The 24,344-nt window shown below is 43.8% G+C and overlaps 2 protein-coding genes across 3 annotated transcripts in view; both read left to right on the top strand.

The window, feature by feature from the left end:
• siva1 (SIVA1, apoptosis-inducing factor) overlaps positions 1-24,344 on the top strand; it is a 59,478-nt gene that overhangs the window by 18,579 nt on the left and 16,555 nt on the right. The window lies entirely within an intron of this gene.
• akt1 (v-akt murine thymoma viral oncogene homolog 1) overlaps positions 1,597-24,344 on the top strand; it is a 29,846-nt gene continuing 7,098 nt past the window's right edge. Inside the window, exons 1-8 of one of the 2 annotated variants that reach the window (XM_079370005.1) lie at positions 1,597-1,924; positions 7,425-7,610; positions 20,480-20,608; positions 22,146-22,257; positions 22,591-22,717; positions 23,343-23,474; positions 23,618-23,683; positions 24,245-24,313. In XM_079370005.1, the coding sequence (XP_079226131.1) occupies positions 7,565-7,610; positions 20,480-20,608; positions 22,146-22,257; positions 22,591-22,717; positions 23,343-23,474; positions 23,618-23,683; positions 24,245-24,313 (681 nt within the window). In that variant the 5' untranslated portion in view covers positions 1,597-1,924; positions 7,425-7,564. Of the gene's footprint in view, positions 1,984-7,424; positions 7,611-20,479; positions 20,609-22,145; positions 22,258-22,590; positions 22,718-23,342; positions 23,475-23,617; positions 23,684-24,244; positions 24,314-24,344 lie in introns of both variants that reach the window. The other variant, XM_079370006.1, reaches the window with a different exon arrangement.

Genomic DNA, 24,344 nt, shown 5'->3' with positions numbered 1-24,344 from the left:
CCAGAGACAGAGGGCAGAGGCCACAAAGTTTTTCATCACAGAGGGAACACTGGCAGCTGGCCCTGCTGTCCTGCTCTCATGACACTATTTTCGTAGTATTGTGCAACCATACAAAATCAAAGTCCTTCTTTGGTCTATAATCAAAATTTCAGATCAATGAACTGCTGGCCTATAAAGACATATTTTATAGTCTTCTACATAGCTAAAGATAAGTACATAATGACTGTACAGACCAAGTCATCTGCAGGCTTCATTTGACACAGAGGATCCCTGACTTCCTTACTCAGCAGGCCTGTCTGTACTTGTCCTAAACTGGTTTAACTCCTACCTTCCTTGCAAGGTGTTCTTTCAATCTGTAGATGGTTGTTTATCTTAAATAATCCAGAATTACTAGCAGGGTTATAATTGTTTTCACAAAGATTTTTTTTTGTACATTTCTCTTTTTCATGTTCATTAGCACATGTGCCATTCTCTCTTTTATATTTGTTGCGTGTGTTATGTACATCCTTAAATTGCTGCATCTTCTGTTGACATTTGAATATATATTCAAAATGTAAATTCATGGAGCAGTTCCTGAAAAGAGTTCTATCAAAAAAGGAATTACAAGTTTCACAAAGTTTTATGGAACTTACATTGATCAAATAGTCGTTATTAGAGGTTAAAGATTGCTCATTTATCTGCAAGCTCAGTATTGTTTTTTATTTTGGCTTTCTTTTTTGATATCTGTGAAATGGGGTTGCAACAACAGGAAGTTAAATACTTCTCAGCTATGGTCTTCTTAAGTCCCAAAACATTGTTGCAAAGAGGCATTTCATTGGAACACGTCTAAAAGTTTATTTTAGCTCTGAACTACACTTTATAATTCCTTCCCATGATTGTATACATTACTTAGCATTTTCATCTATAGATTGAAAATGTGTTTTTTTTTTTATCACAATCACATCTGTGTATGGTATCGGTCTTCAATTAGTCAAAAAAACCCCCACTAAATCCTTTATTGAAAGGGGTGACTCATTTCACTACCTGATGATAATCCAAGTTTGCAGCCAACTCCTCAATAAATTTGCCTGAATGCATTAACTTTTCAGGCATTTGTTTTGTGCACTGATAAACACTTCTCTTACAGACTATTTAAATAAAAGTGAATGCTGTTAGTTGAAAACAATTCTTAGCCTATTTGGTTTATTTCAATAATCAAATAAAGTTTTACACAACTTTATCGGATGTCAATTTATTGATGAATCAATGATTTGGTATATACTGTATTGCGATCACAAATTTAGGAAAAAATAAATAAAATATCACGCTCCTCTAATAATATTTTCAGTTTTACTTTTTTTCTGTAGCGGGAAACTAAATATTCTACTTTCGGTGGGTCAAACACAAGTCTTACTGGATATAGACCACATTATCAAGAAGTGATCCACTAATTAATTGATTGTGATTATTATTACATGCAGCAGTGCAACGTGTCAACTCAAAGCAATTCTGCCAATTCTAAAACAAAACTCACTTGTAAAAAAACTAGATTAACTACAGAGTTTTCAGGGCACTCTGCAGCTCGCAGGACCCCATTTTGGAAACCGCCGGCTCAGATAAGACAGCGCAGGGTTCAACAAGGCCACGCAGCCCCTCATAAGCCCCTATAAAAACAGTGCAGGTTTTTTTTTTCAATGGGACGGCTGACTGCCTACAACTCTTGTATGAGCGTAACTGATATACATGGGCGGCTTTAGGACCCGGGAGAACGAGCTGCCACAGAGGCATTGCAGACTGCGCGTTAGGGAGGTGTAGTGGAAGAAAGGCAAAGAAACGGAGTAAATGAGGAGCACTTTGTCCAGATTGTTAGAGGACTTATCAACTTAAAATACCGACGAAACTGCTCACTATAATGAGACGGACACACTGTTGAATTCCTGTCCAGGTAAATGTCCGCGTTTCCTTCGCATGGTTAACTACAAGAGGTCGACACAGCTAGACAGGGTAGGTCCCCATTGTACTTACATGGGATGCGGTTATTCTCACCCAGGCTGCCCTGCTAGGCCCCATATCCTTTTTATCGCTAAATGCAAACCCAAAATGAGGTACTTTTCCTGCCTTCACTTCGCTGTAGAAGTTACTTAACAGCAAACAGGAGCTTACTATTGTCCAGTAGTAAATCATGACGCGCTTGTTGTTTTTTTTGTTGTTTTTTTCCACGAACAACGCTGAGCCTCTTTTCACATGTTAGCCATTCATTTCTGACAATGACCACTTTTGGAGACAACCCTCAGGGCCAAAATATCATCTGCACTCATCTTACTTTAGTCAGCGAGAAAGTTGTATTTTTTGCTCACACTTCACTGCCCGGCAGGCAAACGATAACAAAGGAAGCTCAACATGAGAGCAGCTCATTCATTGTTATGAACTACCTCTGCGTTTGTTGACGCGTTGTGAGGAAACATTTGTTGCCAGATAATAAATACGTAGCGCTCAGCTGCGTTAGCTTTGATAGCTTGTTGCTGCTCTGTTGTAGCACTGCTGCATCTGCCTTCAGTCAGCAGGACAAACTAGCAGGCTACATCTTTGTTTTGACTTGTTGACACCTTACAGTGGCTCCCACCACGGGGCTTTCGTGCCTTTTTATGTAAATGAAGGAATTCATAAAGATATATGTAGTCTTATTGTTCTCTCTTTTAAGCAGTACAACAACAACAAAGTTGTTTTGGAGTCTCTGCTATCTTACCACCCACACAGCACAGATTTGTATTTGTTTACAGCAGAAATTGTATAAATGTTTTAACATACATGTAAGATATTGATGTTGTTGCACAAAAAATGTAAAAGGTTTAAATGAGGCAGAAATGTCAACTTGAGATCAAATCAGCTTCATTGAGGTTACTTTATGTTTGTGTCCATTTCCCCAAGGGTTAGTCATGCATACAAAGTCTGCAGCGAGAACATTGTCCCTGGGCATGTTGTACCAGTAACGCCTTTTAGTGTCAAAATGTTCTCCACCGGTCATGAGACTACATCTGTCCAGTGTGTGTATGCAGCAAGACTTGGCATGTGACCCGCAAAGACGCAACAAGCATGGCGTAATGATGCAGACTGTGATTTGCTTGGCTCTCCCTGTTCTATTTTGAAAATACCAGCCGCCTCCCACCCAATCCAATCACGGCCCCTTTGACGCAAATGTGCCACCAGTTACGTGCTGAATCTGAGGAATGTTGTTTGAAATTGATGGCCCTGTATGCAGGCAGACTTATCACGCCGTCCCCCCCCCCCCTCCCTCCCCTGACTGCGCCACAGGAGTTTGGTTGGGATGGGCTTCTTGTGATGGTAACCCGCCATCTGAATCACATGACCGCACTGTTCTTGGCTGATACAAAACCCTTTTTGTGTCATTAGTCATGTTTAACAGTTGCCAATGTGAATGGCCATGTTATTTGATTTGCAGCACGCCAAGGATACCAGAGATTTAAGCTCTTATTGTTTCCTCTTAAAAAGACAGCGTGTTGTATGATGGGTCTGTATCCGAATAGATCCAGGCAGCTTTGTGTCACAGCTTTTTAATTCAGTGTATTGCTCGCCTGAAACGGCATTTACGTGAGCCACAAAGGGGTCGCCGTTCGTCTCATCGCAGGTTTGAAACTGTAAGTCTCCTTTCTTTCAGGGATACAGTAGCCTACACGTGGTCCGCTAAACTTACCAACAATGTTGTTGTCAGCGGTGGTGTGTTTTCAGGGAACTTGAAAGAGGAAGTTGGCACTGTGTAGTAGATCACCCTCTAACTGGTTCCATTGTGGCATTTGAACACAAACAAAGTATTGCTTCAGGGACGTTTTTTTTTTTTTTCCAGCAACAGGTGAGTGTGTATCTGACGAGATAATGTAATCATTTGAAACACGAACGTGTGTTTTATCTTTTGTAACTGTAAACCCGCTACTTACTCTGTTGTTGACACAAGCAGCAGTAGAGCAAAGCAGGCTTGTATCTATTGATCTGATGGAGGAAGAAGTGTGATGATGTCGGCCTGATTTTCTGCTTCCTGCCGTTAAGAAAAAAACAACAACAAAAAAAACCAAAACGTGGGACCGTTCTCAGTGGCTCGGTTACATTGCAGTGTTTGCCTTCCTTGCTGCATGACACTCATTTGCATTGAATGGGGGTGGCCCCTGGAGCATGAGCCAAAAAAGATGAATGATTGAAAGCTGCACTGACAGCAGGGCAGGCAGGCAATGGCAGCCCAGAGGCCTGAGCAGCATGTGACCTGCTGTCAGGGTACTGGGTTCATTCAGTGGCTGCTGTCTGCAGCGCTGGCAGCAGCCCAGCTTTTCCACACAGGCCGCAGTAGCAACAGGTCGCTCCCATTAAAAACAGCAGCACTCTGTTGTGGCTCCAGAGCCGGTCTTGTGCATGTGTTGCTTTTTTGGCTGTGGTGTGTGTGTGTGTGTGTGTGTGTGTCCTCAAGTTTGTTTGCGTGATGTATCCCGATGTGTACATAATGTGTGCGTACTGAAATGCCGAGAGAGGATCCAACGGTTTGTGTGAGCCTCGGTTTGAATAGCACTCTGTGCTTTTTCAAATTCCCACTCACAGCTCCTTTCCAACATGGACTGTGTGACACAAGCACCACAACCTTAGAGCAATAAACAAAAAAACAGTGAGCGAAAATACACTGAGCTTTCATACGCTCGCATCGCTCGACGATGGAAGGATGGAGCTGAATGGCAGTAAAAAAAAATAAAAAAAAGACGTGTTGCTCGTAAACACGCTGTCTGATGTATCGGAGCCTGGGGCTGTGCTGATATGACTCGCAGCCTGTCAATAGTCACATCCACTTCCTGTTGTTGTCCCCAGCCACACGCTGGATGAGGCCACTCCAACAGAGCTGCCTTTTGATGGCTGCGCTCTGACTGAGCAGCAGCAGGGGAAATTGATTTCAGTCGATGGCCAGATATTGCCTGCTGCAGTATGTGACATTTGTGTGAACAAGCCTGGCAATTGATCCTTCTTCTGCTGATTCAAAGCTGTCTTTATATCATAAAGAAGCACTGAACGAATGAAAGGTCAAGCATGCTTGGCTGTGACAGCCTGCAGCTTTCAAATATTTCCTTTTGATGTCAAAATCTTTCAATCTGTGAAGGAGTCGATCTGACGTGCAGGGAACTTTTATTCTGTCTTTTCTCAACAGGTATTGTTATAACTGTCGCCGCCTTTATGTTTATTCTGGTACATCTGAAGCCCGTTTCACACGTTTACCATGTAACTGTGAACGCAGTCTTCTTCATGTGTGAGTAAGCGCTAGAGTTGTTGTTTTGTAAACATCGCTGCAGCTTATAGGAACTAGTTACATTTCCGTGAAGCTCCCGCCTCAGGTCAGGTGCAAATAAACAGCACACGCAGTGCTAAAAGGTCATCTGTGGTTGTAAAGAAATGAGTCTGTTCCTCACCGCAGCAGAGAAGGAGCTTTGACTTTACAACTTGTTTTTTTTTTATTTTTGCCATGCGAAGTTATCAAACGTAGTCGTACCTGGGTTTGTTTTTTGTTTTTTTAAAGATCTTTAGTAGATGGATTAGTGCTGAAGCAGAGATTTCATATGAGGCTGAAATCTAAAAGTGAAACTATTTCTGATGCAAATGTAGAACAAATTTAAACTAGAGAACAGGAGGCATGAAAACCCTTTACAAGTGATCATCTTTTATCAACCTTTGCCTTTTACTTTTTCTCTTTTTTTTTTTGCACAATGAATTGAATTTGAATCACTGTCTTGCTTGATGATGTATCCGTGACCTCCTGCCCAGCCTCACCTTCCTCTTTACCCGTTTGCGTCTCCGCTGTTGTCAAAAAGTCCTCGGCAGAACTTTTGATGAAGTCGTTGAAATAATAATGTTAAAAAAAAAAGTCTCTCTCACAACGGATCCTTGTGACATCAAGCGTTTCACTTTTCTCTCTTCCTTTTTCCAAAGTTAAGTTTCTGTCACAACTTTCCACGTTTAGGAAGGTAATTTACAATTTTCAAAATAAAAGCAACTTTTTAATCCAAATGAGAAATAAAACATTATTAGCTGAATGAACGGAATAAAACGCACAATAAAAAGCACCGCAAACAATAAGCTTAACATTTTAATTAATTGAGTAACTTGCACATTGAATAAAATACATTGTTAAAAGAGGATTCATTCTTAATACTGAATCATCTTCTTTGATTATTCTAACATTGTTTGCTTTGCTTTGTAAATCCAACTGTTTGACAGCCCGAGTTAAGAATGATCATATTTTGTAAAACTTGTTGCGGTCAGTATCTACTATGCCGAACTACATAAAGGAAAAGTCAGCACCTTCCATATTAATGCACAACAAAGCGGACAGTAATGGAATATGGATATTAGGGGATGAATATGATATTAGGGGATGAATATATATGAATATATTTCCAGCAGGTTGTTCCTGCACTCCACAACATTTCAAAATAAAACAAACTGAAATCCTGAAGTATGCTAAACCCACAACACTCAATCAAACAGCTGAACAAAACCCCAGAATGTTAAGCCTCCCACAGCTGCATTAAAATGTTTCAAAGTTGCCCTGTGAGAGAATTGTTTCATAATCGGCGTCCACGCTACACTGACGTCTGCCAAGACAAAACGCCTTCTAATACCTGAGTAACGTTCAAAATCAACCTCCCCAGAACCTGAAGGTTTTCAGAAAAACCTGCACAGAATTTCAGCGTTTACTAAAATCTTTGTATCAGAGAGAGACCTTAAAAACTAAAACATTCACTGTAAATTTACAATTTAACATTTTACTCATGTTCATTGCACATGAGACATAGACGTATATTCAGGTTTAAATAGGTTAACAGAAAGAAGAAACCTGTGCAATGATAGGCTTACCTGTTCAACATTACTAAAATACTCGCAATAAATACTGCCATAATGTGTGCATGAGTAAATATCGTACGTGTGACAAGCGTTGGTGCTGAATAGAATTTCTGTGAAATTGTCATTTTTCCCTCGTCTGGTGCGGACGGCTTGCAGCTGCAGATTTTTCCAAGGACTTTTTCCCAAAGGGGACGATACGAAGTGTATAATAAAAAGGACATCTTAATGGTTCCTTGGAATACACAACTCTTCCAGTCATGTGTAAAGTAAAATAAATTAAAAAAAATCTGAAATGTTGGGTTGCATTTGCACAGCATGGAATTCTCCAATAGAGAAAGACTGTATTGTGAATGACAGATATTTGACCCTCGCACCGGTACAGGTTCCTCCATGTGAAAATAACTTACCCGCAAACCAGCAGGGCCATAAAACTCTGGGATCTTCTCTTTTTCACTGCGTCTTCTCCGCAATGTTGACCCGAAGGTTAATATTCACACGAGTGGAAAACACCTCTCACCTCCATATGGGGCTAATTTTTACTCTTTTTCACACAATAGGTAACCATCATTGAGAAGGCGGCTATAAACCCCAGGAACCCGTCTCCAGGCTCCTGCACAGGGCTGAGTGAAGGACACTTAGGAAACGAAGCGGTGTCTCTCCCTGTGGGAAACCTGGATCCTCCACCCTGCACACCAACATGACCAATGTGGTGATTGTCAAGGAGGGATGGCTGCATAAAAGAGGTAAATGCACAAATACAGTTTTATTTCCAATCAGTTTCTAAAAGTAATTTTTTTACCAACAGTTTCAAATGTAACTACACGACAAAGAACAAATAATATGAACACCCTCTTGAATATACCTCGCTCTTATGCAAATATTTCAGGGTCCTTGAATGATGCACTTCAAATACAAAAGCTCTGTTTCATAGAATATATGCACATGCTAGTTTAACATTTGGAGCATAAAGTTAACACAATATTAAAGTAGATTTTACACAAATGGTGCAGTTGTTTTCTTGCTTTAAAGGACACGAGTTGAGAGTGGTAGAGTTATTTACAGAATTGTTTTGTAAGCGCAGCAGAAACAACAAACTGCCTGATTAATCAACCTGTAACTGTATTTAAAGATCCTGTCAGCCACATCCAGTGTACAGATTCATCCAGCTGCAGAGTCCCCAGTGGGCCCCGTTTAGCTGCTCTGACAGTGCTGTGGCGTGGCTCTGTGTCGGGCGTGAGTCCTGTTGTTTGGACGAAGAGGCATTCCTCACATACCTGCTGGCTTTGAGCAGCTTTATGTGTGCATACTAACCCCCACCACCTCCCTAACCCCCAGGGGCAAAATAGGAGAAGAAGTTTCTCAAAACCAAGGAAGGCCCCCCGGGCCCAGTTCCAAGGCACCAGGTTTTTTACTGGAAGGGGAGATGCTGAGAGTCTGAATCAGGGGCGAGCGTGACAGGAGCAGGTCACTAGCAGAGTGTGCTGTGTTAGCCTCCTCAAGGCCTCTGCTAGCAGCACAACAGGCTGCTGTTTTTGGAGAGGGTCAGTCCGGTTCGGCTCGGTTGGTCTCAGGCAGACCACACCCTGATCCTCCAAGGAAGGAGAAGGACGTAGTATTGGGTGCTATTAGTGTTGCATGCTGTTTAGTACGGACCAATCCTGCAAAGTAGGAGAGTGGACCACCATGACACACAGATTTGTGTTATCTACAAATTGGATCTTATCATCGCTCTTCATAAAAATCCATTTAAGCAATATTTAAGTGATTAATTGCATTTATGCCAATTACCATATCAGGGGCGTTTGAAGCCAGATGTGTTGTTGTATCCCTCTACAGACAAAATCTTTCAAAGGGAGTTTGTGAATCAGCATTTCTTCTGGCTAATGTTTCATTCATTTGGAATTTTGCACTATTTGTGTATCATTTGTGCCGGAGACACTGAGAAAAGTCAATTCTGCCACACTAAAGGCTGCGCTGATAAGAATGAAACATCCTGATGGAGAGCTAGTGTAAAGTATAACTACGGGAGAAGTCAAATATTGACTGGTCGATAAACACTCGGGTTGCGTGGACGTAGCCCTGCACAGACTCGTACACGCGCACAGAGCTCGACCCACGCAAACACACAATAAAGAGACAACTCTTCACAAATGGTGAGTTGGCATGCCGTCGCAGCCCCAGCAGCTGTGCCCCGCGAAATGTCACCCAGAGCCTCTGCGTTCTTTGATTGGAGCGCGTCCACCTGCCTCCCCGACAGGAAGGCTTCTCGTGTCGCGTCACTGTCATGTCGGCTTTTGCCCCAGAGCCACCGCACAGAAGGTGAACCTGCAGTGGCCCTGTCTGCTGTCCATCACCTGCGCCAGGTAGCCCCCCCCCCCTGCCCCTTCAAACACCATCATCCCATGTTGCACCTTCAGGGGAGCTTGTTTGTGTGCCGGCGCCACACAAGTGACTCAACTCCATGTAGGCGTAATAATAAATGGCTTAAACTGCTTCCAAGTGTGTTCAGCATGCTCATTACTCCCGTGTGTGCAGTCAAAACAACAATTAAATGTTTTACAAAAGATAACCCTACATATCGCCATCAGCATATTGTGACAGTGTCTGGCAACAACCTGGGTCTTTTTAGCGCTCTATTCTGTCCTACAGGAAGTCCCATTTAATCGTAGAAATGTATCAACACTCTTTGTCTCGGTCCGATACGCAGATTGAGTTTTTGGCCAATATCTAAATCTGACACCGAGGAATAAAAAAAAAAAAGATAACATTGCTTCTCGGCTGATGTGAAGAATTGATTTCTGAGTATCTCTCCACTAGCATTGTTCAGTTGATCAGTTTATCATTACATCACATGATAATTGGCCAGACAGACCAGTTCTCTGTTTATGCTGTTTTAGGCTACTGCTTTTGGGAAGGAGAAAGATTGTCCGATTGGAGTATGCTCGCATTACTTAATAATAATGATAATGCTGTTCACTACCCTATTTGGCATTTCAGATGATATAAGAACAACATTGTGATACATGATGACTTCATTTGAACAGACATAGAGCATAGCAGCGCTCGCACGTCAGCTGAATACATCCACTCACTCTCGCTCTTTGATTCCTGACCGATTAGTCATGTTCAGCTTGCACGTGTACACTGCGTGAAGGCTCTTGAGAGAACGTAGAGAAAGCACAGTGCTTAAGAATCTTGTAACCCCCAGTAGAGCTAATCTGTCATTAGGGGCTGCAATATTCTCAGCCTTGAAGTGTGGTGTGCGTTTGTTTCAGACGGGCTGCGCTCGGTGAAATGATCTCATTCTGAAGGACACACCTTCATACTTTCTCCCTCAGCCTTGTGCTGCAGTTATGCGCCTCAACTGTGGACCCTGTCTGGGATGTGTTGTATGACTGTTATCTGTTGTTGAAGGACGGTGTTGGAATGCAACACAAGGCAGCTGCGTGTGCGTATGTCTGGACATGCATATGCAAATATGTCTAAGTGTATGGACAGTGAAGCATATTTATTCAGAATTTACCCCGCCGGCCGGACATCACCCGATGCCCTTACACACACAGACCACGAAACAAGTACAGGCTTGGGAAAAAGAAAAAAACAGTAACTTTGTTGTTCCTTCTATAACCAGTTGTTAAGCACCCTCAAATGATGCCTTCTTTTCAGATCTTCACATGGCGCTCCCACACACTTTGAATGTGCCTACGGCCTCTAGTGGCCACGGACACTGAGCAGCATGTTATTCCCTTTTGTGAGTGTGCTTTCCCAAAGTTCCCATCAAAGCCGGAGCATCATCAGACATCAGAGAGGTAGATTGCGGGTTCCCTAGTTTCCAGAGAAGTGCTTCGGCCAAAAACCCAGTGAAGCTCAACAGAACAGCGCTCGCTTGTCCTCCCCTCTTCCCTGGCCCTTGTTTGTTTGACTCATTTTCTCCCTGACAAGGATAAAGAGCCGGCCCCTTCGTTAGGCTAACGAAGGTCGCAACAACTGTTGGATTTGGGTAGCACGCTCAGCTGGCTCCGACTCATGAGAGGAAGGATGAAGGGGGAGTACAGATAGGCGCAATCATAAAGAGAGGGAGAGAGGGACAGACGTTGAGCTGCGTCTTTGTGATGTTCCCAGAACATTGCTCATTGACCCAGTCGGCCCCAGGATAGCGGATGGATGTTGTGTGCAACATGCCACGGAAAGAGCCTCTCGTGGTTTGGTTTGGAGCTCATCAGCTGATTGGCTCCTTTTCTAGTCATGCGGCTGAAGGACATGAGCTGAGCTGCTCCTTCAAGCGGGACCTGGTTGGTGGTCCAGGAGAGTGCATGAGACCCACAAGACGGAGGGGAGGGGTAGGGGGGAGAGAGAAGGAAAGCATGCATGTTTTAGTGAAACTCTAGAAAGGGCTGTATGCGTGCAGATGAAACTTTTTGAATGTTTGTGTCTGGTGTCTAGGGCTCCAACGATTTCGCAGCCGATTTTCCACCTTTGTATTGTTGTTTCTCCGTAAGAGAATGCACCGTTTCCCACACAAGTTAGATTCTCTTCAAAGGCGCAGACCCACCTGATTAAAAATGTCTCATGATGCTGCAATGCTGACTCGGAGACTTTGACTTGCTGCCAGCTCTGCTGCTGGTCTCGCCCAGGCTCCTCCACGTCCACTCATTATGGCTGTCATGGGCCACACACCGCTGCAGCACAAACACGCATATCATGTACCGAAGAACTGGAGCTCAAACTAAATACTTTTCCTTTTGTATTATGTTGACCCACATTGTCAGGTTTTGACATCGAGTGCATAAAAATGGACTAAATCCTAATAATGTGTCCCAAAATGATGTTTGTTAACTTGAAACTCAAAGATTAAACGTCACAGTGTTTGTTACTTAAAAACATGGAGGGCTGTGCAATTTGTTGGAGTAATCTGAATACATAGTTAAACAGTTTTAGTTCTAAGTGCTTTAGAAAAACAATTTGATAAAGCCTCTAGTGCACAAAACACAGTTATGCCTTATAAATAATTACATCTTTTGTGTATCTCCTTTTGTAAAAAAAAAAAAAAAAAAAAATCAATTTCAACTACGAGAAAATAACCGAAAATGAAATAAAATAGCTTCACAACTTAACCCCAACTTTGGTGATCAAACACAAGACACCACCCAGTTGATGGAAGCTGGATGCCAATATGGCCCCTGTAGGCAGGGTCCAGCAGCAGAGGGTATCGCACTAGGAGGCCAGCGCTCTGGCCGGGTGTATGGCCGTCAGCGTGGACCCCCTACCCCCGGGTAATGGGAAGCAGTCTCCCTGCTAAATGTTGTGGAGAGAAGTAAATTACTTGGGTGCAGCTGTCGGTGCAGGCTGGCTGGCATGATGGGGGGGGGGGGTCCAGGAGGCTGAGGGATATGGCACCTCCACAACTCTCCTCCTCTCACTGCAGGCCCACTGTGTGCTTACTCCAGTCCGCCTGCTCTACACAACAGCGGTGGTCCTACTGTGCTCTCCATTTCTGTTACTCTTTTTCCCTTTCTCTGCTCGCCTTTACCTCGCCACCCTCATCCCCGCCGTTCCTCTTGTTCTCTTCAATTCATGCACCCACATTCTTCCTCTCCTTCTTGTTTCAATCAACTCCCCTCTCTCCTGACCGCCTCTGCCTCCCCAACCTCCATGCCGATCCTCCCCCTCTTCCAGCGCACGCTCCTCACCCTCACCCCCCCCACCACCACCACCACCCCGTTGCTAGGATAATGACCCTGCTGAAAACTCAGACCCATGGCGGAAGCAGCTCTGGACCAGCGAAAGCTCCCAGTCTCCGACATCAATCACATCACTGGCACCTCTCTCCAGTTTAGGACGGAAAGGAGGGAGGGGGGGATGCTCAGCTGTCTCCAAACTAAGAGATGACTGTAATGCTCAGCTAGAGATCTGTAACATCCTTCACATCAGCTTATCATGTTATTCAGAAAATGTCATCATACTTTTGATAAAAGTTTCTGACAATTTCCCAACATCTGGAGACTATATTACTTTGGAAAAGTAAATAATCTGTAGTTTGCGGCTTTCTTTTTTTCGGGTGTACACTGGTCATTGAGAGTTCATTGGCACTAATTTGCTCTGAATAATGTGTGTTTATTTGTTTGCCATGCAGTAACCCAGTTAACTAATCCATGGACTGCTTGTTTACCCAGGGAGAGGGGGCAAATCTCAACCCCAGTGTGGCAGGGGGGAACTTCCCACAGTGTCTCTATGGTAATCAGCAGGTGTCACTCACCACGGAGAAGAAGTGAGGGCTTTCTTACAAGCGTGAGAAAGAGGGGCAGCCTCCAGTGCATCCCCCCCCCCCCCGACTCTCCATCCCTTCCCCCTTGCTTTTTTTTTTTTTTTTTTCCTGTTAGGGTAGCAGCAGCAGCAACAGCAGTGACAGAGAAAAAAAAGAGGGGGAGAAGAGGAAGCAACATAGAGGGCTACATTGGAGGCCAGGGTGGCCCTTCCTCACAACAGGTTGATGCTGCTGCCAATGTCCTGGCAATGGAGACACCCATCCAGCTGCATGGGAGAGAGGGGCCAACAAAAGAGAGGAGGGGGATGTCAGGAGGAAATAAAAAGAAAAGGGAATTCATATGAAGGAGCCCAAATTCCAGGACTGTTTAGGACAGCTTGTGAGCCTGGTGCTGCCTTATATGGTTACAACAAGACATGCAAATGGGGAGATGGGTGTCTGGGCAGCACGATTAGCCCAGATAAGTGCTCTGCAGTTAGAGCAGGGCATGATGCGAGGCAGAGTTTTGTGGCTGCTGGGGCTCAGTGGTGACCCCTGCATCAGGGAGGCCCCTCTCTACTCTGGAGCGGGTGACCCGCGGCTCATTGAGATGCAGGGCACAGGGTGGCAGACCGCAGCTGCAGCCTACAAGCAGAACCGGGCAGAAAAGGGCCGAAGGGATGGCGGGGGCGGCTGAGGAAAAACCAACAAAAGACGCAGCCCCCCCCCCATCCACCCTCGCTTTGGAGTTCTAATTCCCTAATCCTCAACCTCCGCCTACCTCCCCTTCTCATCCGATTCTCACCACTCGAGCACACATACACTCATACACACACATGCAGAGTTCAGGCAGCTACCACTGGTTCCCTTCCTCTCATCCCCAAGCCATGAATAGGGAGACGGGGACAAAAACCCAACAGCAGCCCCCTCAGGAAGTCCAACCACTGGGTGTGAGCAATGAGAGGTGCATTTTGTCTGCGCGTCTATTGGTTCCTCTCAAAAGTATGTGTGTGTGCTTAAGTTCAAACTACACTGAAACCTGTGTATGAAGTGTGGTTAAACTAGTGGCAGAAGATGACTTTTTTGTTTACAAGCAGATGTAAACTTCTTCTATTCATTGATTATACTTTAGAGGCTGCTAAATGTTTGCACCATTGGAGTTCAAGTCAGATTACCCCTACAGGACAATAAAGTGTGTTGTGTCATATCAAATCTCACGGATTGTTAAAGATTTGACGAACATCTCAGGAACAAAGAGGAAAAACAAAGGACAGGAGAGGACAGACTAACGGATGATGTGCAACAGAGATTTTAAGTTTGGACACATTGTGGCCTTTCCTTCAGGGGGCTGCGGGAGGAATGCTGCGTGATGACTTTTATTAAAAGCCAACAAGCCACAGCAGCTGGGACCTCCACATTCCTGTCGTTGTCAAGTAGAGATGGAAAGAACAGGACGCTCAAGCCTCTAACCTCTGTCACTCTTACTGTCTCTCCCCCTTCTGTATAAAGCTTTCCACATATTTTTTCCCTCTTATTCAGTGACCCCTCAACTGACATTTAGGCCAAGTTTACTTACATATGGCTTCAGCACCAAAAAAAAAAAAAAAAAAAAGTTAAAACCTTTTCTTGTTCGTCCTGGGGACTTTTTTTTAATTGCAAAGTTTCTCGCTGTTGTAGTTTCTAATTTCTGCAGCTGTAATAGAAAGACTCACTTTAATGAACTTTTAAAGATATAAAAGAGAGTGTCCTTGAAAAGGTTTGACATTTCCCTTAAAGCAAAACGTAGATACCTTTTTATTAGATCACAAACTAATTTGCATAGACGTACACTGCTTGCAGTTTGTACACATATACATAAAAGCCAACAAGGCCATGCTCCACTGTGTACAGCTGTGACCGAACCTGTTCTCTCCGTCTGCACCTAGTGGTGTGTGTGTGCGTGTGTTTGGGGGTATAGTAGGCGTGGCGTTGGTGGCAGGCTGGAGCTGTCCACACACCGGGCCATGTAGCAGTTGGCAAATAAAGATGAATTCTGTTGTGTTTGGCAGCGGTTCTCCGTTCATTATTTTCCACTTTGCCCAGCGCGCATCCCAGACCTCAGCAGCTGCTTGTCATGTAAAGACACTCTATCAGGCCCTGACAGCTCCCCCCATCCACACAGTACACATGGATCATACACACTCCACTTGCGCTCACACCCCCCCAGCTCGCAGGCCTACATATGTAGGGAACATATGTAGTGATCTGTCTCACTAGCACTCCGCTCAGCACAACTTTCTGCACAGCTTTCTCATCCTCCATACTTCTCTCATCTCTCATCTGGTGTCAAATCAGTCTTCCTATTCTTTTGTCCTTCCCTTAATCTGCAGCCACATGTCTGCTGTCCCACTTGACTTCTATTAGAAAAGCTTTCACTCTCGGCCGCAGATTATTTGGTGGATTTCCTCGAAGCCCACCGTGTATCGGCATTTACAGTCAGACCTGAACGAGGTTTTTATCTTATCTAGGACGTGGTCGGTCGTCTGTAGGCCAGTTTCCTGTTACGGAGAAGTCATAGACATCAAAAGGGTTTGCTTTGCATTTGTGATGATGACCTGACTTAAAAGCACAAGGCACTCATGTTATTGTAAGGCCCATTGTCCTTTGTCAGCAGTCTGCACTGTGTTTCTTATTGTACATAGGATGTTTATCGGGGTTCTTATTTTACAAAACATTAGAATCATGTATTGAAGGCAGGACCAATATTATGATAATAAGATGATGGTGTCATTTATTCTCTAGCCAGTGTATAAAATCTAACTTGAAAATATATGCCCAGCCATTTATTCTCCTGTGTTTTAGTCATAAATAACACAGATTAAAAAAAGTGCAGCTGTCAGTTTCACTTTCTCGTCATTTCAGCGCTGCAGAAAGACCACAGTGTGGAAAGTAGAACTGAATACACGAAGAAGAAGAAGAAGAAGGGGAAATGGGTGTAAATAGGAAGCTGACAAGGGTCATCTTTGTTGTTTAGTGCAGGCTGTTGCAGGGTGGGGGTGGGGGTGGGGGGGGGGGGGTTGCGAAGCAGAGTTGTGGAGACACAAACAGAAAACCGGATATAGCTGCTTCCACTGTTGTCATGTGACCAGGTTTGTGGTTGCAGACAAGGAAGCTGCTGTGTCCTCTTTGTCTAGAAAGAGACAGAGCATGCACCAGTTAAGGATGTGGATTAGACATTGTGGTTGAGCAACTTCATTTTGCAGCGCTGCACGTCTGCCATGATCTATGTCAAGGATGTCTAAAAACTTCACGCACTCTGCCGTACGTTTGTTTCAGGTCTGTAGGTCCAACTCTACTGTGACCGCCGACTAATGACAGGAAGGGTCTAGATCACGTGCGTCACATTCCTTCATGAGCTTGTCCAACCCAGTGCCCATGCACACCTGCCATATTGTCCCACAGTATCTTAGTTACATCGCTCAAGCAAGAGACAGTTGTTCAAAGTGACTGAGAAATGTGAGCTGGTGATGTCACCTTCCCAACACCCATGTTTACAGAGGCTGCCTCAGTGTGGGAGAATTTCTCGATGATACACGCCATGCCATCAGCTGCTGCGTCATGCATGACCACCCGTGCTACTTCTGGTAGGTGTTGTGCGTCAGAGGGGCTGGCAGGGCGAGCTCTCATCCTCCCATGCTGGATGGTGTTACAATCGTTTAACACAAATCCCTTTCAGTACCTACAACACTGAATGCACGCACTACTGTGAGTATTAACACAAGCGCACAGATGCATACACATCAACATCAGTATTGGATTGTTTTCTATAGAATCTTGAAGCGGTTTGCTGCATTCCTACTGCCCAAACCAAAACGTCTCAACTATAAGCTTAATCTCCAATGCTGAGACGAGCTTGTTTGTTGCGCCTTCATCTGGCGTCATGGTGTCAGGTAGGGAGTTTATTATGCTCTTGTTGCATTGTGCACATACTGTCCTCACTGTGGGCTGGCATGAGGTACAACCGGGGGATATGGGTCAGCCAAAACCAGACCACAGAGTGAGACACCAGCTGGGGCCCAGCTGAGGAAAACCAGGCTCAGAACAGAGAGCTCGTGAAACTTTCTGGCTGCGGTGTGTGATAGATTTTGGCAATTTAGCAGACGTGAACAGGCTCTTAATTTAACTTCCAGCATGTACATACATGGCTACATGTTCTTCTTTTTTTTATTGAGATTTTATGCTGAAGTCGGCCCTTCCAGTTCTGTTGAAGGCTTGTGATAGATAAACACTTTGCAGTGTGGATTCTCTGGAGACCAGCATGCACATGTGGGTGACTGATGTTCGAGCTGATTGGTGAGGCTTGTAATCTAAAACAGACAAACGACTCATCAAAGTAATTGTGTTGAATGGAAAGAAGCATAAGGGAAATCCATATAAAAGGATTCTTGCCGGTGTGTGTATCATTTAAGACAGCACATATCTGACGGCCGACAAAGCTGAGCTCCTAACTCAAACACTTAGTCTGTGGAAAACCAGATGACAAATCTTCTACTTTGCCAGGATGAAAAATGTGACAACATATAGGGCATCTGCTGTTGATTGAAGATCCAAAACGATTGCAGTCCAGCGCAGGTTTTTCTTTCAGTGTGGTGTTAGTGCCACCACTAAACTACTACAGGGTTACTCACGATTCAATACGCACCATGTAGGCCGCGTTATTGCGATCATAATAATTAATACATCGCAAGAAAAGACATGTCATTTTATGGTTCAACACGTCATCTAATTAACCGAAGAATATCAAAGGAGAAAAAGTGTAGAATTCACAAATATATTCCTCTTTTATGCTCCATTCTTTAGCTTTTTTTTACTGATGTGAATATTTTACCCTCATTAATGTCTTAAGCGCCACCGTGAGGAGTCATGAGGTACTGACACCTTGAGCACCGGAGGCATCTGTTTAGGGTGCCGTATTTGTTTTGAAATCGATTATCAATATTTGGCACTAAGGATTGGATTGTTGTATCTCACGAAGCAGGATGACGGTTTATTGCCATATTGTTATAAAAAAAAGACGCAGGAGAAGACCGCTGTGTCAAGTTGGACATCAGTAAAAAGAAGTTAAAGAGGAATACATTCATGAATCCTGCACTTTATCGTCTTACACTGGTACATGAGTGAAAAGGTTTGATGCTCTGCTGAAGGGTAGTGAAGAGACCTGCTGAATGTTGTCAACGAGAATGCTGTCTGCTTCTTAAAATAGAGCTTCTCCTTTCCTCCCTTCCTTTTATCTTGACAGAGAAATCCCTTTTGAAAAAAAAAAAGTCCTATTAGAGTTTGTGGTTTGTGACATCACTTTCTCAGAAAAATGTAAAAAGAAGCTGAAAGAGGAAGTCCATTTTTTTTAAAGTTTCGGATGTAACAAATCTTGAATATGACATTTAGACAGTTTCCGCCCCTTTTAATATTAGCTTGAAAGGATAAAAACTTAACAGAGGGGAAATGTTAGCTCTGTACTTTCTCAAACATCAGGGTCATCAGCCAGTGTAACAGAAGCTCATATTGACAAATCTCCTACCTCTACACACACATGCACACACACCCTTTCATGCACTCCACACACTTCTGTGTTGGAGGAAATGGGGCAATTAAGGACAGCTTGCCACAGCTCTGCATGGGGTTAATATGCCGCTCCGTAATTAAAAATAAATTATACTTTTCCTGTATAAATATTCAAGTCCCACTCCACTGTGCCACTGCCTTGTTATGGTATGTAAGCTATTTTTCCCCCCGTCTGCACAACATCTGGCACAACGTTTCCTGAAGCATCACCGAAATAGATTGAGTTTTGTTTGCCTACCAGAGATTCTCATGTGTGATGAAAGTGTGTCAAAATGAATTGGCTGGTTGTGCAATAGCTTGCGGTTATGTCTGCAGTGTAGAAAATGTGGAAAGATATTTTCTTCAATTATAAAATGCAGGTGTCAAATTATGTGGCTTTATAGATAGCTCCACAGAATGTGGTAGATTACCTCAAGTGATGTCATTGGAGGCATTATCAGTTGAGTCCAAACCAGAGACTGTACAAACCACTAACATAGTCTAATTTGTCTCAGTAATCAAGGTCAAGGTTTCTGTATTCGTGTCCCTAGGGAGAAATTTGTCTTGGATACTGGGAAACAATTGACAGGTTTCTGAAGATGTGTTTTGAAGCCCAAAGATGGCGTTTGCCATATTGGAAATGCTGCTGCCTTACCCTAACTTTCGATTACTGTAGGAACACAGAACGTGTTTTGAAGAAGGTTGTTTGTTTCTGCTCTAAAAATTGGCATTTTAATTTAGACTATAAGAAGGATTCCCTGGCTTTTGCAGCTAGCCTCAAGTAGACGCTTGAGGTAGGCTGCTATTGCTATCTTGCGCTATCTGTGTAGCGATCTCTGAAGTAGACTAAATGTTCCCTTCGAGTACGAGTTTTGTGAGCTGTTTGTGAGCTTTTAGGTCACCTTTCCTCTCTGTATGAGCTTAAAGGCTAATGGCTACAATCACCAACTAGTAGCATAACACACCAAAATCTGATTGGTTGACATTCATGTTGTATCGTTGGAAAAGTCGGAGCAAAGTTTTGTCAAGAAAAAAGAAGGCCTGATGTAAAAAAAAAAAAAAAAAAGTATACTCTGAATATACTATGTCACTTTTCTGTTTTTAAACCAGCCGCTAATATAACACAGAGTAAGGTCTATATCTGCTCTTTCTGTCAAGTGTCTTGAGATTACATTTGAATTGGCACTATCTGTGCAGTGATCTCAGAAGTAAACCGAGACTTAACTTCAAGTTACACATGTTTATCCTCCGAGTAATCTTTTTCTTTCACTTTTTTTCACAGTTGACAACTTGAATAATTGATTCTGTCTTGCAAGTTCAGAGGAAGGAGGGGGGGGGGATACAAAACGTTTTGCTCAGCTCGGCGTGTCCACATTGCAAGGCACTGCTGCATAGGGTACAGAGGGACAGACGGGGTGGGTGGGGGGGGGGGAAGGGTCCTGACTTCTACTAAATCCACCATTTGTCCTGCAGCTGACCTACACTAAAGGAAAGACGGTGATAAGATGGTCATTTTAGGCAGCTGTAGTAGACAGCATGGTAATTGGATTGCAGGAAAGAGGTTGCACCTCTGGGAATTAAAACAGAAAGAGAAAGGACAACGCTGCTGTCATTAATCTTGAAACTGTGATGTACACACAATGCTTGTGTAGCTGCCAGCATTTCAGAATGTGAAAGCATGTGAACTTTATCAACTAAGGTTTCTTTTTTTCAACCAAGCAGAAATACTTATTTTATCCAGGATAGATTTTTATCTAAAATAACTCAGCACTCTCTTTCTCATATCAGGAGAATACATCAAGACCTGGAGGCCGAGGTATTTTCTCCTGAAGAGTGATGGTACATTCATTGGTTACAAAGAGAGACCACAAGATGTTGACCAGCTGGAAACCCCCTTAAACAACTTCTCTGTCGCTCGTGAGTATCTGCCTTTTTCTTCTGTTTTTTTTTCTTTGAACCTTTTCTTTGTTTGTTGCATTCTTTGAGCTAAGGTTCTTGTTGCAGTTTACATATTTGTTTGACTTTTTCCAGTCTGGCACGTCTCCATCTCGCCTTACAAACTTCTTGTTTATGTGAAAAAACAGTTTATCAAGCCTATGAGGTAAAAAGTGTGAAAGTGAAAGTCGTCTCCAAGAATTTGGCCAAGAATTTCCCCTTCATCGCTGTGTGTCACTTTAAACGATTACGAATAGAACTATTAGGAAATAGGCTGTGGTGTCGCCTCTACAGCATCGCTGCGTGTTTCTCTGAATGGGGTGGAGCTCGAAGGCGAAAAAAAAAGTTCTGCCACACAATGTGTGTGCAAGATGTCTGGCTCCAAACATGAATACATCGGGTGTCATTCCTCTTCTCTGCAAAAATACTTCCCCAAACTCTCATGATTTTATACAGTGACTGATAATAATAACGAAAAACAACAAGAAGAAATAAATGCCCAGAGCAGCCGAGCCCACTCCATCTTCACATCACAGAAAGTTGCTGGGATAAGACGTGCAGATGACTGAACACAGCAATTAGACGGCATACTGTTTGTTTAACAAAATCTTTCCTCTCCGACACTCTTGAGTTATCGTTGCTATTAGCCGCCTGATATCAAGTATTTATCTGGGCTCAGCTCTGAGGCTCCGTCTCCATCAGTGGAGCCTTCGCTTTTTGTCACCACTGCGACCCCACACCGCAGAGGACCCATGGTGCGTGGCTGCTGACGGGGCTGCTGCAGCTGGATTACACATTCATTCTGATAGAGCCATGTTGGATCTCAGTGGTGGTCCGATCCCCTGTCCTCCATCCATCAGAAAGAGGCTATTCAGTGTCACGTTGTGACATATCTGCTGACATGTTTCATTGGGGAACAGATGTTAATGTGAAAGAGGTGCAGATGGAAATCTAGATTCAGTTATTAGACTGTCTTGAGTAATTGTTTTGCAAACTGCTTACGAGACAATTATTTCACTGGAAAGTGCGCGATTGGAAGGAAATTAAGGAAAAGGAAGTGACAATTAGTTATTTAATGTATCCTTAATGAGAAAAAGTTTAACTTGTCACTGCAACAGCATATACGGTCCTTTTCTGGTTTGAGAAAATCTTTGTTGATGGTATATCTCTGTATATTTTGTGTCTCTGGATTTTCACTACTTTTGACATTTTTTAGCAAAACTGGAAATCAATAAATTGGAAAAAAAACCAACAGTCATATTAAACAGCTAATCTTTTTTTTTCCTGTCTGTTCCATGTGTTTACTCCTTTTATTAACCAGTGTTTGTCTTTCGACAAGTTAAAGATCTGGGTTGTTTTCTTTCACCAAACTGCACCTGTTCTTTTCCAAATTGGCCGACGGTGTCTGTTAGGGTGGCGATAAAGATAAATGGCCATAACTGTGGGTCTTTCTCTCCCCTCTGCTCCCCAACACATCGGCTCGACTCGCCGTCTCCCTCCCCTCCCTGGCTGTGGTCAGAGTGCCAGCTGATGAAGACGGAACGGCCCAAGCCCAACACATTTATCATCCGCTGCCTGCAGTGGACCACTGTCATCGAGCGCACCTTCCACGTGGAGACCCCCGAGGAGAGGCAAGCGCACACACACGCACACACACACACCCAGCTCTCTCAGCTCACAGAGCAGTAAAACGCACAATCATTTACGTGAACTAGGATCTGGCCCTGTTGCATGACAAAACTTTAAACCGTTTAGGAGCTCTGCTTTTTGAAACATGTTGAAGCACACACAAAGACACATTTAATCTTTATTATGCACTCGCGCAAGGTCCAGTGGCTATTGGCAGAACTCACACTTGAAATTGGCTTCCTGTTGATAAGAAGACAATTACATGATTGGGCTGCTGGGCTTGTATGATGGTAAATGGGCTGATGTAATCTCTCTGCTGCCTGTGCCTTCCTCAGGGAAGAATGGACTAAAGCCATCCAGGCAGTGGCTGAAGGCCTGCAGAAACAGGAGGAGGAGATGATGGACTCCTCTCCAGACCCCATGGACATGGAGGTCTACCTGACCAAAATCAGACACAAAGTGGTACGGCCAGATTACACCCTACAGTGTCTCTGTTTTCCTGCTGTTCCAACAATGAAACACATAAACCTCTTCCTCATTCAGCTTCATCCCCCCCCCCGCACACGCGCACACGCACACGCACACACACACACACACACACACACACACACACACACACACACACACACACACACACACACACACACACACACACACACACACACACACTGACCATATCCTGGTCTTTCAAGTTGACCATTACTATTTTCTCCACCCTGTCACCTTTCCTCTACCTCACCCTGGCTGCTCTCTACTTTCCTAACATCAGCCGTGTGTGGCTTAGCACCAGATAGCGTGTCCACAACCCCCACATTTGTCATGACATAAAGGTCCAAGGCCACCGGATTGGATGTCCTCCACACAACCATTTTCAACATTCTCTTTAGTTCTGGGGTCAAAGGCTAACGGAGACACAACCACATATAGGCCAAAGCATTAGAGGAGTGGAAGTTGCCTGGTGGGTGAAATAGTGCCTTAAATACTTTGGTGTTGTTGTCAGCAGAGTTGTGTGTCCTGCCTCGTTAGAGCATTAGTTTGTTAATGCGTCTGTTTGTAACCAGATGCCACTTTCTCTCTGGCTCTCCAGACTATGCACGACTTTGAATACCTCAAACTCCTGGGAAAAGGCACTTTTGGAAAAGTCATCCTGGTAAAGGAGAAGGCCACAGGACGCTACTACGCCATGAAGATCCTTAAGAAGGAGGTGATCGTAGCGAAAGTGAGTGGATGCCAATAAGCTAGTAAAAGGGGAGGAAAACCTCAGGAGGGAGGGCGATGGAGTAATGACTCATACCTAAATGGTTAGCCATTGTGAGCATTGCACAAACACTCTTTTTATGGTTCTTTTTTTTTTTCTTCCAGGATGAAGTGGCGCACACACTCACAGAGAACAGAGTCCTCCAGAATTCAAAGCATCCGTTCTTGACAGTAAGGAGCCCTCACCCCCCACCCCGCACCCCCCATATACCTAAACCAAACCTTATTTTAACTCGCACAGATCCTTTTGGAGGCCCTTCTGTCCAACTCTGCAGCATCCATTCAGAAAAGGGGCAGTTTTAGCAGGAATGTTTTGAAGAGCAGTTCTTTCAAATGCAGTCGAGCTGGGCCTTTCATTCAAAACATTGGACTTCTGTTTTTTTTTTTTTGTTAACCCTTTCTCTGCAAGCCATAAGGTGGTTTGTTGTGTAAAGCTCCTCCACAATGTTAGGTGTAAGTGGTGGGTGGAGGCAACACATAATGTAAGGTGCTCAAAGCAATGAATGGGAACAATTGTAGCCGTAGTTCTCAAAAAGCCTTAAGAGACTTGATAAAAATATCAGTAGTTTTAATTATTTAGCCCAACAGACAGTCGTTTTATGTCAGGAAAGTGTCAAAGTGCATTGTGGTATTTCATGTTACAATCTGTTGATTTAAATGTCAGCTTCCTCTTGAAATTGGTCTGAAACACCGCCAAGTTCTGCTTTGAGCATTCTTGTTCTTTGTCTGCAGGGCCTGAAATACTCCTTTCAGACACATGACCGTCTGTGCTTTGTCATGGAGTATGCAAACGGTGGCGAGGTAAACCACTTATCATCACTTAATCTGCGTC

Source organism: Symphodus melops (genome assembly GCF_947650265.1).
Source record: "Symphodus melops genome assembly, chromosome: 19".
Taxonomy (NCBI): domain Eukaryota; kingdom Metazoa; phylum Chordata; class Actinopteri; order Labriformes; family Labridae; genus Symphodus; species Symphodus melops.
Note: the sequence above shows the minus strand (reverse complement) of the source record. Positions and strands in the feature narration are given on the sequence as shown.